General features: G+C 38.8%; 1 protein-coding gene across 1 annotated transcript in view; it reads right to left on the minus strand.

The window, feature by feature from the left end:
- The window catches only part of SOS2 (SOS Ras/Rho guanine nucleotide exchange factor 2), a 2,018,564-nt gene that overhangs the window by 463,489 nt on the left and 1,535,713 nt on the right, over positions 1-19,362 (minus strand). The window contains exon 17 of the mRNA XM_044074288.1: positions 485-602. Coding sequence (XP_043930223.1) covers positions 485-602 — 118 coding nt within the window. The remainder of the gene's footprint in view (positions 1-484; positions 603-19,362) is intronic.

Raw genomic sequence — 19,362 nt, forward strand, 5'->3', positions numbered from 1 at the left:
CAGTGCCTGATCTACCTGAGAGATGTCTATACAAAGGCAGTGCCACATAAATCATTAAGATGCTACCACACATGTTCTAGACAAAGGATGGGGGCAATCTACTAAGAGTCAGATTTGGGCTAAGTGAGAATAGTAGGTTTCAGAATGAGCAGACAAGGCAGTGAAGGGATTTGGGGGTGACATGGAATATATGCAGTACCTTGAAAGCAGAGTCTGAGTTCCTATGCAAAGGTGGGCAAACACTGGTTCCATTAAGAACATTTAAAAATCAGTTGCCAGACTGTCTAGAACATCTCAAATCGATCTGTACCAGAATGAGCATTATGTGTGTTAATGAAAGTGTGCAACCTTGTATGGTTTCATCCTGCAAATTCTTCCAGAGTTACTCACATATAAGTAGCATACTACTCCAACATCTGGGCTGCTAAGAGACAAGCTGAAAGAAGCTAAGAAATTCAAACTGTTAGCCAATTAAATGGCTTACCAAAGAAAGGCACACATGGTGGGTTTATACTCTTGAGTTTTGCAAGATACTTCTTAAAATGATCTTGGCTCAATTCCACTGCTTCATCCAAAACCCTCCTTTTCCTCTCATTCAGTGCCTGTAACAACAAAAACAAAAATAAACTGCACTGAAGATACAAAAATGCATCTAGCTTAATGTTATGAATTCATTACTACAAATACTAAACTTTTCAAGGACATTAAAGTGAAATAAGCATCTTTTGTAAAATGCAAAAATAATACAACCTCAGATTCTGAAGCTCTCAGATGTCACTAATGTTAGTTTGGAAGCATGACTGTCATGGCAATGTCAGAATTTTGCAGTTGGAAAATAATCAGTTCCTTATATGCCTGAAACACTCCATAAACAGGGTGGGAGTCTAATATGGATTTCATACTTATGTTATTAACACACAGAATGACTCAGTTGCCAAACAAAATATTACTGAATGTGCAGCGGTTAAGCACCGTCGTCTCACAGCAAGAGGTTTCCTCCGGTTCGATTCTTGGCTGGGGTGTCTTCTGTGCAGAGTCAGTATGTCTCCCCTGTGTTTGCGTGGGTTTCCTCTGGGTGCTCTGTTTTCCTCCCACATTCCAAAGACATGCAGCAGGTGGATTTTGCAGAAGGTGGATTGGACACTCTAAACTGGCCCTAAGTGTGTGTGTGGTATGGAAGAACCACCACGGCATAGCTAGCCACCTGGCGGTGTAAACCTTGGCTCTAGATGATGGTCACTGTTGAAGTGACAACCCGAACCAATGTGCAAAAATGGGAAAAGGGGTTGAGGATGGATGGATGGACTAAGAAATATTTTTATTTCACACTGACATAGCTTCTCCATGTGGATCTGACTGCTACTGCTCCTTCACAGTTCAGGTTATGATGTTCATCCTACCACTGAATTTTTTTCTTAACAGGCTCTTTGATTCAGCAGTTTTCTGATGTTTTGACAAAAGGACCATTTATTTACTCAGTCATGCTGAGGAACTTGAATATGAAGTCTGAGAAAATGGTTACTGTTATTCTCTTCTCCACAGCAAACATAATACATCCAAACTGGACAGCAGCTTGTGTTCAGGACATACTTGATATTTCACAAGAAACTCTTAAAACAATATTTCAAGTAAGAAATAAGAATTAGCCATATTGAACAACTTTAGGAGTGGTGTACTCATGTTTACTTATTTATTAATCCACACAATGCACCAACCGGAGTACCACAGTTCCACAGCCTGACTGTATCAGTAAATGACGAGATGAATGTCTCTACATTGTTGGGTTCTTGATATAGGGGGGATAAACATTTATTTTTATATACATATACACACACATATGGGTCGAGACCATATGATCGACATTTGAAATGCAGAAAATGCGGAACCGGCATCTCCGTACAGTGCGGAATGGAAAGATTTCCATTCCTACACTGTAGTGCGATCTCAGAGTTGGTATATTTAAGTTACGGGAGGTGTGCGAGGTGGGGCCCCCCACAGAGGGTGCAGGGGGGCTTGCCCCCCTGCTAGCAGTGTTTAGATAAGTGTTTGTTGTGTTTTTCCTTTGTTTTTCATGTGTTCAACATTTCAAATGTCAGTCATATGGTTTTGGCCATACGAAATTCGGCATTTTGAACCGTCAAACATATGAAGTAGATCCATATAAAAAAAAAAAAATATATATATATATATATATATATATATATATATATATATATATATATATATATAAAGAAAATTAATGGGGACTAAAGCCCCACAAAAACAAAGTGTAGATACAACACATGAGGGTAAAGCATTCATTGAACCAAACATCCAATATCCCACTCACTTAGTAATAAATTTCTGAGCTACTTATTCTGTATAGGGCTGCATTAGTACCAAGCTAAGCAGGGAGGAGTCTACAGGGCATCCTCAAAAAGGTTTCAAACAACTCACTCCTCTTAAACCAAAAGAGTATCGATATTCATCTAACTGCACTGCTTACCTTCTCACTATTCCACATAAAGTCATCCCAGAAATCCCATGAAGGGACCTCATTTCTATTGCGTATAACAAGGACCTCATCTTTCAGTTACTACCTGAAGTTCATAACCAGAGGTGGGGATGAGGTGAAGACTATGTTGTAAAGAAAACTTTATCCAAGGACTCCACTTTAGCTTCATTGCAACACAGTCCAGTACAACACCTGCAATTACTGTCACCACTACACCCGTGCATTAGTCAATCACCAAGCCTCCCTTAATCCTCACCTGTAAACAAGAACCCCAAGATACATAACCGGATTCATTTGAGGTAGCCACGGACCTCTCACCTGAAGGGTGCAAGCCCATTCTTTCCAGGACAGAACCATGACATTGGATTTTCAGGTACTGATTTTCATCCCAGCCACTTCACAATCAGAAACAAACTGCTCTTTTACATGCTGGACATTACAGCCATCCGAGGGCATAACTGGCATTGTCTGCAAAATAGATGCAATGCTCTTGTCACTAAACTGGATACTATCCAAATCTTGGCTTTGTCTTGATACGCTGTCAACGAAAATTACAACAGGACAGGAAATAAGGCACACCCTTGATGGAGTCCTATGCCTGTATTAATGCAATTGACAATGTCAAGGATGTAGACATAACTCTTTCCAAAAATAAAGGGACGCAGCTTACAGCAGTCCCGGTACCATATTAACATTGCAGTTCCTCCCACAAGGTAGTCTAGGAAATGCAGCCATACGACTTAAACATGTCTACAAAATACATATATACTGTATTGACAAATCTCCATGACTCCTACAGTTTCCATGTAAGGACAAAGACCCAAGTCACTGTTTCACAGCCAGAATAGAATCTGCAATTAGAAATTCAGCTACTGAACAAAAGTTTTCTAGCCAGCACTCTGGCTAGACTTTCCCATATAGCATGAGCATAGAGTGCAGTTGTGTAAGATCTTACTGTAACACTAGATGTCCTTCTCTTCACTGTTGCAGTACTCTTTACCTAATGTATCTCCTGCCAAGGATAGCTCAATGTCTAGCCATTGTACCAAAGCCTTTAGTTCTTATAGGCATTGAACATCACACGTATTCTACCCATGCAAGGCATAGGGCATAAAAGTGATATACAATGTATACACTCAGAACTGAAAAAATCTCATGAGGAAAAGAATGCCTTTAGGGACAAAAAGAAAATGTGCATCTAGAAGGAGAAAAAGGAAGAACAGCACAAAAAACACCTCGGCCAGGGGGGCAAGAAAAGGGCAAGGCAAGAGCTAGAACAGAGGGGGTAGGAGGGAGAGAGCAAATATTACAAAAGTGAAAAAATCAGCTACTGTTATGATAAGATCTTACACAACTGCACTATTTCCTTCTATTTCACTACTGAAGTACTCTTTATCTAAGGGAAGAATACAAGAGCTCAAGTGGAAGCTTGGGAGGAGGAAGGCACAGAAGAGCCCTCTACAAACCAGTGAAGATAGCCCTGGCAAAACCTTCCCTGGCCCTGGAAATAACATCCAGTTTGTAATGCTTAGTAAAAATATGAACACAGGAAGAAGCAGCAGTCTCATGGATGGTATTCGTATCCAGACCCTTGAAAAAAAGCACCAGAGGAGACAACTGTCCTAGTAGAATGCATCTTTACCAAAGTGGAAAGAACTTTCCCTGAAAAGAATAACAAAAGGAAATGGCCTTAGAAATCCTGGAGGAGATGGTTTGCTTAGAAACAGCCAAACCCAAAGTCCCAGGATGACAGCAAATAGAAAGCTGCTCAGATCTGTGAATAACTTTAGTTTTATCCAAATAATATATGAGCTGTCTATGCAAATCCAAGACGTGAAGAACTTTCTTACTGGAAGACTGCAGAGAATGAAAAAAGGAAGGAAGATGAATAGACTGATTAAGGGACAAATCATTATCACCTTGGGCATAAAAGGAGCATTAGTATGAAGAGACACCCTGCCTCTGTAGAAAACTAAGAAAGGAGGAATAGCCATGACAGCCTGAAGTTCAGACACTCTACTGGTTGAAGTGACAGCCAAAAGAAGAATAGTCTTCTAAGTGCAATGTTGTAAGGAAGATGAAGAAGCAGGGTCAAAACAAGCATGAGTCAATTTTTCAAGTACAAAACTGAGGTCCCAGGAAGGTGGAATAGGCATCCTGGGAGGCCTGATATGAAGGATGCTTTTTAAGAAACTGCTTAACCTCAATTCTAGAGGCCAGAGTGACCGTCAAGGGCAGACAAGAAGAAATTGCTGATAGATGAACTTTAACTGAATAATATGCCAACCCAGCATGGAGCAGATCAAATAAGACAGAAATGGGGGACTCTCCACAGACAGGAGAGCCTGATGGCAAAAGAGACACTGGAAAGAAAATTGATTCCATTTGGACACATATGATTTCCTGTCCTCCTGCAGAACCTGAAGCACATCCTCAGAAAAGAGGTTCCTGAAAGAGATCAAAACCCTATTACCCATAGCGTCAGTTGAACAATGGACAAGTGAGGATGGATAAGAGATTTAATCACTATCAAGATTTTGGAAGACAGAGGACTTGGGATGCTGGAACAGAATAGAGGAAGTTGTCTATTCATAGTGGAGACAAAAAACAATGGACAATGTCTGGAACTTTAATGTCTGGCATCACTGATTGACTGTGGGGGATATACTAGATGACACCACGGAATCTTTATAAATATAATCCACTTAAAGAGTTAATAGAGCAACAGTTCTTGCATGAAGATGCATTTTTTGAACAATTAGAAGGAAACTAATGACAGGCTGCAATTATATATGAGTAACGAGGGATGAGGAAAAATAAGAGGTAAAATGGAGGGTTAAGATGTATGGAGGTATGTCTGTGTGTTCACATTTGGAAGTGTGTGCATGGGGGGTGAATAAGGGGGTGCTTGCACTAACACAAAGCATTATACGGCAGTGGTGATTTCCACAATGGTGAGAGAAAAGGGCAAGTAAGCACCTACAGTAACTATTGAGCGATTCAGAGACATGCATATTAGCTGATAAGGTCTTCCCATATTGTGGCCAATATGTCTTTGAATTGCTGGTTTCCATGATTGTGTTAATGTGCCCTTTTTACCACAGACTTATAGTTCACAGCTGGGCCTGTCACTGAATTCTGGCTTGTGTGTACGCAAATGACTTTTCTTAATGACACTAATGTGGCTATAAAATAATAAACCTGCAATGACAACCAATGAGAGCAGGAAATCAACAGTGTGATAATGTCACTGTGTGAAATGTGACATTCACAAAACAAAGAAGGCAACATTAAAATAAAAGGGAAGCAAAGACAAAATTTGAAATATCGAACGCAATTTCAAAATGTGGCCTTCTATGGACCTTTCTGTACTAATTACTGTTCTAATTTGGTTCATACTTTCTTCAGTACCAGAAACAGCACTCTCCCTCTATAAGGGCTTGACTTTTTTTTTCCAGTAGTAATTTCTGACTTCATATATTTTACTTGTAACACCAATTTAAAATTCAGGCTCAATGATAATGCAACATGTACTACACTACAATGTTGTGTATTTTTTTCTGTCTTTATGTATATAAGCAAAACACTTGCACCTTTTGTAGAATAAAAACCTATATTTACCTGAGACAGCTGGATTTACTTTTAGATACAAATCCAGGGTGTCATTTTCTATTTTAATTACTTATTATTTTAATTTACTAAATAAAGAAAGAAACAGGTAAAAATAAGTAAATAAAACTGAAAGGTGCCCTTAGTCAAACTGCACCTTATTGGGAAGATGCTGACTTCCTAGTTGTTGCTGTGTGACTGCAAGCATTAAAAAAAACTCTGCAAATTTACTGTCCAGGAGCACAGCACCTGGCCAATCAATTTGTAGAGCTCTACACTCATTGCTTTCACTCAGGAAATATTAGAAAATCTGTGCAAATCAACAAACACTTTGAATATTATAGTGAGAGCAGCCTGCTCCAAACTGTCCTAATTTGAACAGGACATTTCAATTTGAACACCAAATCAGCACACTATCTTGTTCTCCCAATGTACAAAGAGCAAGTCCTGATTCCGATCCAGCACTGCCCAGCCCACTCCAAAGCTGAGAATGACAGTTACTGGCAGTTACGGGCACATCACTAAAATTTCTCCTAATTCCTCAGCTAGACTACTCCCATTTTTTGGCAGTCTATTTGTATGGATTTGCAAGAGCAAGGATATTAAGTAAGTCCTGCTCTACCTGGCGAAGTCTCTTATGAATTAAAAAAAAAGTGGCTAACTAATTTTTTAGTCCATGTATCTGTTGGTATTAAAGTAGAGAGAAGCCTTTAGTTCTGACTGATTTATTATGCAGTAACAGGATGTAATACTTTTTTTTTTTACTTTGCTATAACAGTTATTTCTGGGAAAACCACTGACAATCTGCAAGACGTATGAGCTTTTGGGTTTGAAGTTTCAGCATCCTCTTAGATTCAGATGGTCTGTTACCCTTTTACTGTTCTTCCTTTCTCGTTGTATTGTTTCTGGATAGCTTTTCAAGTAAGGACTTTAGAGTTGCTGAATGAATATTGAGATACTTGCTGATTGAGTTAGAATTCTATTTTTGTATCTGTGTGTGTTTCTCCAAGGATTAACCTCATACCTAATGCAGATGTACTAGGACAAGGAATGGCAAATTGGGACTTGGTCTGAATAGTGATCAGTCATTGTTGGGTTTTGTTTGTATTATTTTGCTACTGTTAGTTTTGATTTAAACATTTTGTACTGTGAGTATTTTTAAGGATTGTAGTCATCGGCTACTCTAATCGCTGGTTTCATATTTTGCTTCAATTTATTGTATGTTTAAACATATATGTCAACCTCTAGGCATTAAAACTCATGCACAAGATATTAAAAATCACAGTATACAGTCAAAAAAGAGAAGCACAATGCCTTATTTTTCAGATACTGACTTCAGATATTAGATTTCTTGTAAACAGTGCCAAATATTTTTTTTCTATTTACTTAGTTCAGTAAGTTAATAATATTTACATCCTTAAACTGATCTAACTTTATGAAACAAATCAGTTAATTGTACCGCATGATTTTTAAGGGCACTTAAATAATGACTGGTGAATGTGTTCTGATGAAGTCTCGGAGTTAAAGAGATGAAAATGCTTAATTTAAAATTCTGGTAGTCGACAGTACTGAGTGGTTTTATGGTTAATAGTTTTGGTATGCACTCTGTTTGCTTCCAGTGGTGCTTTTAGTGGTTATATGTCTAAATAACAGCAGTTATGAGGTATATGTTTAAGTGTTTAAGATTCAGAAACTATAACCAATTTGAAGTTTGAAGTCTGACATGCAGCTGCTTTTGTGTTGTGCGAGAAAAGACTCTCTGAGCTGGTACTTGTATTTATGTACATGTGGAAACAAGAACAACTACAGAAGAAACTTTGTTACTGTATTAATGGTTTTACTCTGGCTGTGGCAAAGTGTGAAAATACACAGCACATGCTGGTTTAGACTTGGCTTATTTTAACTACTGATATGTAGTGTACACACTTCAGGGCAATTTTTATTCCAGCTATGGTAATCTAGCTATGGTAGAGTGTGACATTTTGCTGTTTTTATCTTTGCCCAGCCTGGTTAAGTACAGATAATGGATTTTATTGATAGGAACGGACCACCATGGGACTGCTTACCATGTTATGGCACTGATGTCTGTCAGAACTGCATACTGGCACTTGTGAGAATGGTCCTCTGTGGGACTGGATATCATGATGAGACATGGAGAGGGTCCTGAATATCAGTAATGGTCTGAGTAAAGTTCTGCATTACAACCCAAGCTGCCAAAATGTCTTGCAGAACCTTGTTAGAATGGAGCACTGAAATAAAAAAATTAGTGTGATATGGCCAATGAGTTAATGTAATGCAATCAAAAAGTCAGTGTTAATCAGAAGGATGTGTACTGCATGTGTAGGGTGGTGGTGTGCTGTGGCACGACCTATACTTTTCAGCAGTTCAGATTAAGATGCACCATTTTGGTTTATGTAAGTGTGGGTGGGTCTGAAATGACTGACATTTTGACATTATGATGCAGTGGAATGTCAGATATTTTGGCAGGTGCAAAGAAGGTGACCTTTATCATTAAGACTGGAAAAATAAAGGAGAAGAGTTTTGGTGGTGCTTACCAAAGTGTTCTGATGGGTTGTTACACCATCTAGGGGGAATAATAACAGGTGTTTTTATATTTGTTATTGAGGGGTTAAGTGGGCAGTAAACTCTCTTAGTCTAATATTCCAGTGTGTTTCATCAGCAGAGATTGAGGATACTTACACTGGCATGTTTACTATTACATAATTTTTACTGATTAGCATTGAATTGTATTACTTTAAATGGGAAGTAACTGGGCAGAAACAACTTGCCACATATATCTCACTAATGGGGGGTTAGTCATATCTCTGCTGAGGACAATCTGTAAATTTCTGGCTATTTCCATGCTCACAATAATGTGAGATAAGCATTTTTTAAATATTGGCAGGTAACCAGATAAAAATAGTAAACACATGAGGAGGTACTCTGTTCAGCTGTGTTCGCTACAGCTGCTAATGGTCCCTTGATTATCTCGGCTGTCTCTTATTTTGATACTGTTTCATATTTCTGCCATTCTATCTTTTTTTCCTGGTAATCCATCCATCAATTTGCAAACCCTCTTTTCCCATTTTTGCACATGGGGTTGGGGTGCCATTTCAACAGTGACAATCATCTAAAGCCAAGGTTCACACTGCTGGGTGGCTAGCCCTGTGACAACAATTACAATCAGACAATAATGTCTTGACATTTGAGTGTTATACTCATTGTTCAGAAAATATATGTGTGTGTGTGTGTGTGTGTGTGTGTGTGTGTGTGTGTGTGTGTGTGTGTGTGTGTATGTGTGTGTGTGTGTGCGATTTTTGCAATCAACTAGAAGTTGTTCCGAGTTTTAAGATGCAAAATATTTCTCTGGCATCCTAGAGACTGCATGTGTGAGCAGCATTACAGTCAAGCATACATGTATTTTAATGGTGCATTTTAAAGTGTGGGGCAGGTGAAATGTTCACAATGAAAAGTACTGAAACAATTATCATACCTCTCAACCTCTCAGCACAAGAAATCTGGACAAAGCCAGAAAAAATGGATGGACGACTGCCCAAAAATAGGGACAGATTTTAAATATTGCTCCTATAAACTTAGAAGGTTGTTAGAATAACAGGTTTTGTATTATGTATTTTCTGAAGGATATGAAGTCTGAAACTCAAATGTCTGTCATTATTTACTATTATTTAGTCAATTCAATCCTCAATGATTTTCCAGAAAACCGCAAATTTTATGAGGAACAGACCAAATATATAAAGCAAAATCTGGACATTCTGTAAAAATCTGGACAGTTGACAAGTATTCAAGGTTAACCTTAAAAGACCTAGAGCACTATCAGAGTAATTTTGAAACAGCACCTTATTGTTTCTGTTTTCATGTTTTAGCAGTCTAACTGAATGAATTTGTTTGATTATAAGTTATTCTTTATGTTTTTTATCTTAGAAATATAATTGACAAAGAAGGCTTTACAATCATTTATTTTATTTATTTATTGACATTTGATTACTGGGAAAGTCTGATTGGGTAGGAGCCCACTTTCAGCAAAGGCCCAGGGAGAAAAGTGCCAAAGTATTAAAAAAACATTTTAGGAATAATTTTGCAGTCTTTAAAAATAATACAAAAATACAGTTTAAATAATTATAAGAAATTAGATAATAACATGAAAACATTGGTTAAGATCACATACAAGTTACAGGACAGCGATTTAATACAGAAATGTTACCCAGTTTATAGAGAAATTAAAGGTAAGCAGTATAATGCATACAGGAACTGCAATACGAAGTGAGAGCAAAGCAGGCTTATGGTATATTTATAGACAGAGAGCCAGGGCAGAGAAATTAAGATAAGTAAGGAAGTGAGTGGAGAAGGGAGAGTAAGGAGATGTAAGGTATGAACAGGTGTTTGTCTACATTTAGGGATATACTGCACCCTGCTGTTGAACAAGAACACAGCCATCTTTTGGCTAAGAAGAATTTCAGAATGGTTTTGAAGGGTGGGAGGAAGGGTACTGATCTGATGGATATAGGTAAGGAGTTCCAGGCCTTAGCAACATGGTACTAGTACAAACAATGCAAAACAGATTTGATAGGTTTGTGGATCGACAGGAGTTTTTGGTCACTGGATTGTAATGGCCAACTAGGAACTTAAATCAAATGCTGAGAGTCATACTGGACTATATAGCTGTGGTGATGTTCTACTGTTTTCTTATTGCAAATTATTTAAATAGTACATGGTTGCAGACACACACACACACTGACACAGACACACAGACACACACACACACACACACTGACACAGACACACAACACAGACACAAACTTACTGATCACAGTATAATGAGTTATTGGAGAGTTTGCACTGAGACATAAGAGACAGGTTGTGGGATTTGGAAGCTATTTATGATTTATACCTGCTTTTGCAAAACAAAATAATTGCTAAAAATTTACCTGTTTCAGGAAAACTTTATACTAGCTTTTGTTGTTTTATTCTAGCTTTTCAGGACTTTTGCTGTTTGTTTTGTGTTATGTAACTTAATTATTATTGTGTAAGATATGCAATTTCTACTGACTATATGACTCTAAACCTGCTCATGAACTTACATGCTTTTTAACTATGAATGAACCAGCTTTTTCCTCTATGAATGAAAGAAGCTAACTGCTTTTTCACTTTAAGTCAAATGTGCACTTATGTGCATTGAGAGTAAATGTGACAAGTGTGTATTGCTTTATATGTGTGCCCATATTATTTTATGAAGGGGCATGTGGCATGAAGTGGATATGATTGAGGACTGAGGTAATGGTGGTAGTCTACAGGAATAGGAGTAAGTCTTTTTATTTCCTTTAATTTTTCTCCAGACTGAGGAAATTGGCTAAAGCGTGCCTATGCTAAAATACCCACCAAAATAGGACATTTTTTAAACCAAGAAAGTTGCCATAAAATAAAGTAGCTAATTATAATGCATTTGTGTTAATATGCATTTCTGAAGGGCATGAAGTTCGAAATTCACATGCACGCTATTATTTAGTGACTTTATATTACATCAAATAAACCAAAAATCACAACACAACTGAGGATGAGGAACAAATTTGAAAAAAATGTAGCATGTTGGGAAAATTTGTTTAGTTGGGGATGTATTCTACTCTATTGTTTACTCTGTTTTCTCATTGTTTACTTACTACTTTAACAAAAAATAATAATGAATAATAAATAAAATAAAAAAAGCAATGCAAAACAGTATATATATGACTTTATATATATATATATATATATATACACACACACAGACACACACACAGACACACACACACACACACACACACACACACACACACACACACACACACACACACACACACACGCACACACAACAAGATATCACTCAAAAATAAGGTGTCAAATGCATTACAATAGCCAGCTCGTCAGTGCTTCTGGAAGTGTGGCAGCCCCAACACCATAGTCTGTGCAAATGGATTTTGACGCAGATATAGTAGTAGGCTCTGCCCTGCACCTCATCTAGTCTAAAATTAGCTCTGCTCAGAGGTGTGTATGGAAGGCTGCTGTAGCTTGTGGGCGGAGGGCTGGGGATGGTATAGTTTTTTTACTGCTATAATATTCCTTGTAGTCGAACCTTACAAGTGTGCACAGAATGCTGTTATAGCTTCTGTGGGGGCTATGGACAGTGCAGTCATTATTTCTTTAACTTTCTTGACAAAACAAGGAGGTGTGTACAAAAGTGCACTATAGCTTGTTTCAGGGCAGTGAACTGTTTAAGAACAACATGTTAGAGTAGACTACTATGATTGACTTTTTTTTTTTTTTTTAACTTTCCTAATAATCAAGTTTTGGATGCACAAGAAGATGGTTATGTTTGGCAATAAAAAGTCTTGATGTTATATATGCTTGACAGTAGCACAGTGAAATATGGTGCCATTTTATCCACTCTTTCAAGCTTGTCCCATTCTGACATCACAGTGGCATAAAGAAGATGGCAATATTTTGCCAGTAGGGGTGAGGACGCATGCTGTATATGTTTGGCAGTAACTACTTGAAATATGATTATGGTCATTTGTGCCTTCATCCCAGTCTAATACCAGAGGGCTACACAGAAGGTGAATTCCTTTCCTTTGTCAAGAATTTTTCTCAGGTTATCTTTGATGAAAAGTTAAAAAAAAAATCTAAAATGTACCTGGGAACAGGTTGAAAAAGAATAGCTTCTGGGGGGGCCTAGTGGCTCCCACACCCCTGGCATAATTTAGTTATTTGTTCCATTGTTTTAGTAGCGCATTCTGATGCAGTTAGGGAATGTTGAAAAGATACAAGGAAAAGCAAAGCTGAAGAGCCAAACTTGTTTCCTTTGTCCTTTATTTTCTTCAGGGCATCACTGTATGAAAACACTGGTGAAAAAAACCCTTTAAAATGCACCTTAGAACACTTTTTTTCAAACACCTTTAATGAATTATCACTTGTGACATAGGCAAACTTATATTTATATTTAAAAACCTAAGGAAACCATTAGTTTCACATTTACAAACATTATACATCACATATATTGTTCTGTACCATATAAGCAAAGCAACATGGCATAAATAGTTCAATTCCTGCCTTCTCTTTAACCTCATTCCTCCTACAAAACATTTTTCTGCATGTATTGTTCTCACAATTTCCATTTTTAATGCAATTTACTCCTACCCTTTTTTAAAGATCCCACTGACTGTTCATTTATCTCGTTACAATATTAACTACTTCAAGTATAGTTGCTTTTTTACTTTGATTTCCATTTTCTAGTAACTGCTTATTTGTTAGCCACCAGAATTAAACTTAACAAGGACTTCTTATGTCTAGACAAATCAGATCCTGTACCCCAGCTCAACAAATCATTTTCTTAGTTATACTCATTTGCTCAACCAGTATTCCTGACAGAGTACTCTGTAGGGAATTTTTTAAATCTGCCAACTCATTACACTCCGAGAACATATGTTCCCATGTACCTGTTTTTCCCTTATTACATCTCCAACATTTTCCATCTACCTGAAGAAAAATTCTTTGGAGTCTGCTTGGGGTATAAAATTATCTATCTAAAGATTTCCAGTCAAAAATTCAAAATCTTCTAGATTTTGTTGCATATTTGGAAGCCAAACATGTCTTCCACATTTTCTTTGTAAAATGCTTATCATATCTCACTTCCCAATCTTTTCTGATCTCCTCTGATTAATTTCTATAGTTATCATGCAATATTTTATATGCCCTACTAATTATCCTTTTTTAACACCAGCTTCTGTTCTATATTCAATTAAAAACTCAATCAGCGCAGGTCTTTCATTTAAGATCCCCTATCCCTTTCTCTCAGTCTATACTCATACAATCCCTGATAGGGAAGGCAATCACTATCCTGCAATCCAAATGTTTTCTTGGCTTCTTCCCATTCTATTATCTTTCCATCTTCAATTATTTGTTCCCATTACCTTGGTTCCTTTGCAGCCTCCTCCAGTAAATTGCAGCCCCCTCTTGCCTATTCTCTGTACCCCTCAGGGTACTCCTCCCTATCGGAAGAATTTCCTTTCTCCATTCCTGCGTTGGCTTAGCTCTTAGTACACTATCTGCTACTTTATGAATATAATACTCCATATGACTGTTGTTATTCTCCTTAAAGATCTGAATCCAAAATCCAGCATTCTCCTTATTTCTTGACCCCCCCCCGTTTATCAGCATCCCTTTCCACCTAAGTTATAGCTTTCTACTTGTATTACGCATATGCCTTAACTGTGCAGCTCTAAAATATCCCTTCAAATCAGGTAATCTTAATAAACCTTAATCTATTGGAAGGACCAAGTTATCGCACTTGACTCTTGCCCTTTTTCCCTCCCAGATAAAACCCTTCCACTCTTTTATTAATTACAGTCCACAACTTCTCCTCTGGTTGATAAAAATATGCCTGACCTGCGGATAAAACTAAAGGGACTAAAAACATTTTCAATGCTTGTATCTTGCTATCAATATCCAGAAACAAGAGCTTCAAGTTTCTCAGCTTTTATATTATCTGTTATTTAGCCTCTTCCCACATATCCTGAGCTGTCACAACAAAATTCCTTTTAATCCGTACTTCTAAATATTTCATTTTATCGTGACCCCATAAATATGGGTATTGCTGGACCAATTCCTGTGTGGATACACAGTTTACAGCTACAGCCTTTGTTTTAACTTCATTTACTTTATATCCTGAAAAGACTAACCTGTCTCCAGATGTTCCACAGCACCAAGATCTCCTTTTCTGGGTTAATCAGGTACAAAATATTGTCTGCAAATGAAGCCAACTTTTCTTGATTACCATGCCAATCATTTCCTTGAATTTCTGAGTCCCTTATTTTCTTTGCCAGTGGACCTTGTGGGTCCTATCGGTGAGACAGATGGCTACCCACCTGGTGAGATAGGGATTTACGCCAAGTTGTGTTAGCTTTTCGATGATGCCAGAATGGGGGATTGTGTCAAAGGCTTTGGCCAAGTCAAGGTAAGCTGTATGTACTGACTTTCCCTCATCCAGGGCCTTGGTGATAGTTTCAAAAAAGTCAACCAGGTTCAACAGGCAAGATCTGCCCTTGACGAATCCGAACTGGGTGAGGTCAAGTGCTTGGAGATTGCCTATGTCCTTGTTTATGAGGTCCATAATAATATGCTCTGTGGCCTTACAGATCAGACTTGTCGAGCTAATGGGGCGATAGTTTCCAGGGTGAGTAGTGGCACCACCTTTGTGCAAGGGGATGACAATGGTAGTTCTCCACTCTGCTGGAATGAAGCCTGCACTCAGGCTATAATTGAACAGGGTGCTCAATGGCAAGACTAGTTCTTGCTGGAGATGGTGCAGAATACAGCTGGGATACTATCAGGTCCCAGGGAAGCTGTGTTCTTTGCCTTGAATACGGTCTTTAACACTTGATCTATGGAAATGTGAGGTACCGGACTAGTATCGGGGATGTCGAATTGGCCTTTGGGGGGATGGGGGGGTGAAGTTTGAGCTGAACCTATCTGCTAGCAGTTTGGCTAAGTCAGCAGGATCAGTGTAAGTGGTACTGTTACGAACTAATTCAGAACAAACCTGGTCTTTGCCATGGAGGTTTCTGACGTAACTGAAGAAGGCTCTGCAGTTACCCTTTGTTTTAGTGGCTAGTTTCAATTCATAACTGGCTTTGAAGGTTTTCACTAGTGATCTAATTTGCTTGTTGAGGCTAAGGAGGGAGTTTTTCCAATTGGGAATTTGTGCCTTTTTACCCCGAACAACAGTTTCTTCCTTTTGTTGTAAAGCCTGTTGATAAAGGATGTTCACAAGACAGGTTTGTATTTCCTTGAGGAGCCAGTTTTAGTTCTGTTGGGTCTGGCTGAGTCCATGCAGTTGTACAGGTGCTTGTATACTGCACTGGTGTACTGTTCAGCATAGCTGTCTGCATCTTCTGAGGGGGGCGGTGGTGTGAAGCGGGGAGGGGGGTGGATGGGATAGAAACTTTGAATGAGACATACCAATGGTCTTATCTCACCAGGAATGAACTTACTATGGGGGTGGTGCAGTGGTTGCCTATGTTGGTGAGAACCAAGTCTAGAATGTTATCCCCCTTGTGGGGGGTGAGACAAGCTGGTCTAGTGAGTAAGAGTTGAAGTCAAGTAATCATTGGGTGAGTGCATTAGAGCAGGAATAGTTCACCCAGTCTATGGTGGGGTAGTTGAAGTCACCAATGATCAGGGTGTTAGGGGATACTTTGATGGAGTCAAGTAGGTCCAGGTAGGCGCAGTGGGTGTTCTGAGTCATGGGGGGTCTATACTGGCTATAACTTGGCTGGGTTTCTTGACAATTGTCAGTTGCACCTGGAGCAGTTCGAGTGCATCATGCTGGCAAACCAATCTGGAGGTGTGCTTGTCCTTATTGAAAATAGAGACTCCACCACCTTTAGTCTTCCTGACCTAATTTGGGGTTGGAATGTGTGGAATGAGGTATAGCCTGGTAAGGCGGGGGTGCTCTCCACAGGCTTGAACCAAGTTTCCATGACTGCATAGGTTCATAGGTTCATACTAGGCTATCTGCCCAAGGGCATTTATAAGCCTAGCCCATAGTTATGTTTTAGTTTGAATAAAAATTTTGCTGTGTCTCTGTCAAGCAGTGACACTGAAGTAATCTCTGGGGTATATCTGCAATCTCCCATCCATTGGTCAAGATTCCTCTTGAACAAGGCCAGACATGTACCGGATTTTGTTCCACAGCATAGGGAGTCTCTGGGTGATGAATCTGTCCCTCCAGCACGTTCTATTTATAACCGTGTCAAGGTTTAAGTCTCCCGCCCTTGTGGTTCTGAGGGATCTAGATTTTTGAGGTGAAGCATATTCATCAAATCTGGGTTTGACATGGCCTTATATGTCAGGCACAGGTCACCTATGAGACTGAATAGAGCTGGAGTTCTTGTCGGGCAGCATAAGACATATTTTTGACCCTTTATCCTTTTGGTGAGGAACTTCTCAATCATAGGTCTAATGAGTGATGAGTACAGGGTAGAAGGTTTTCCTAACTACTTTAGCAACATGAGTGTCAAACTGTGCTCAGTGGATTGCCACCTATGGTAGCTAGGGGTAACCTTGCCATGGCTCTGGCACCAGTTATCCATTTCTGTGAGGCCCTTCTGGAGGATATCTGTGTCAGCCACTATAGTTTGCAGTCATCTGCAAACTTTGTCAGCCATAACCCTCCTGTGTTTTTGTAAAGTAGATGCCAAGAGTGGACCCAGGACTGAGCCCTGTGGGACACCACTTGTGACAGGCTTTGAGTCTGACATGGCTCCAGCAACTCTGACCCTGTGGGTTCTGTCACTTAAAGCTGATGGGGTATTGTGTGAAGGCCTCTGTATGGACTGCCTTTCCTCATCAATGGCTATGATCCTCCATGGCTTAGATAAGGCTTAATTTCCAGGGTCTGTGGAGGCAATCCTGAGGTGAGGCTAAGATTAAACAGCTGTCCTAACTGTGGGTTTAGCCTTAGTGAGGGCAGTTCTCACTTGGAGATGTTTGGGGCTACAATCCTCTGGAATAGATATAAGTTTGCACTGAACCTGTCAAGCAGTGTAGGTTCAGTAATTTTCACATCATTTTGAACTAATTCTGAGCATATCTGGGAGTTTCCTCCTAGGTTTCTAACATAGCTAAAGAAGGCCTTATGATTCTCTTTAGAGTCCTTGGCGATTTTTCTCTCAAAATTTGCCTTGGATGATTTTATGAGAGCTCTTAGATGTCAGCATCTTCCAGTGCGAGGATTGCCTTCCATGCACTTTCTTGAATGACTTGTGTAAAAACATTGCCAGTACAAGACCACATATTCAGCTGTGCACTTGGTTCAAATGAATATGGTATCATGTTTCAAAACTTGAAATTCTGGGACCGACACTTCAAATGGCGCCAGAAAACAGCTCTGACAGTGTAGAAATGGCGCCAGAAAACAGCTCTGACAGTGTAGAAGCACAGTACTTGAAGTATTTCCTCTTGTTGTTTTGTACAATAAGTTCTAAGCCTAGATAAAAAGCATGATAAAAGTTGTTTAGCTGACATGAAATATTAGGTACAAGTGTATGGATGTTAGAAACTCTGGATAAATGCTGTGGAATAAGCAGTTACTTGTAATAACAGTGAAGCTTGTGATGTGGTAGAAACTCAGCCTGGTACTAATCATGTAAGTAAAGGAAAGTTCAAAAAGTGATCACCTAGAAACACTACTGCTGCTACAACTTGAAGAGCTTATGCATAACCTGAGACCTTTGGCCAATGAGTTAAAACAGTTATGCATGCCATAAGAATTTTGTGGAGTTGATGATGATGATGCCAATGTGATGAAAGAACAGCAGATGTCTTGCTGCTTCTGAAAAATATACAGCTGGTGAAATGCATGACAAAGTGCTTAATTATATGGGTGCACATTATACAACAGCTGGTTTCCACTGAGAATACAGCGAGAGGAAGAAATCTAAGACAGAGTAGAGTTTTGAAAGAGAAAAAAGACTGTCTTGATTTTGTTAAAATGTAGGCGAAGATTACAAAAATGACAATGTATACTGAGAAGACATACAGACTGTTATCAACTTTGGCTGCAAAGAAATTTGGGAATCCAAGAATTATACTGATGCAGTTAGTCTCATGGTATGAGAAAATAGATGTTATGGCAGTTGTGGTAAACAGTAAAAAGGTATATGGTTGGAAGACTGACCTGTCTTTATTGATCCTAGCGCACACACAGTAGCAGGGGTTGCTGGTTTTGGATTCCATAAGGGAGTATAAATCATAAAAATTCAGGTACAAGTCAACTTTTCCATCAGTTCTGAAGATTTTTTTTGCTTTCAGATGATATGCAGCTGTTCATCCATGCAAAGTAATCAAAGCCCGGAGGTTTTTTCAGTTAAAAGGGTATAAAGCTGGAGGATGCAGTGGTTTCTGCAGAAGGTGAAAATGACGGAACAAGATGGCCCAGAGGAAACAGTAAGACTAATCATATATCCTGCATTTGACCTTCATTTGCTTCAGCAAGTGTACTGCCCTTTATCAGCTCCTAATTACTGATTATATGTTTAATACTGGTTTCAGAAAGCAAAATAACATGTCCAAATGTAATATGTATTATGAAGCCACGTTAGTGAGATTATTATTAAACGCTGACATTCATTTCAATGCTCATGAATCTACTAGAGTGTATAATCTGAAACTGTATTTTTTATTTTATTTCAGATTTTGAACGTGTATAT

The sequence above is a fragment of the Protopterus annectens genome, chromosome 6.part0 (genome assembly GCF_019279795.1).
Source record: "Protopterus annectens isolate FY-2018-M chromosome 6.part0, PAN1.0, whole genome shotgun sequence".
Classification (NCBI taxonomy): domain Eukaryota; kingdom Metazoa; phylum Chordata; order Ceratodontiformes; family Protopteridae; genus Protopterus; species Protopterus annectens.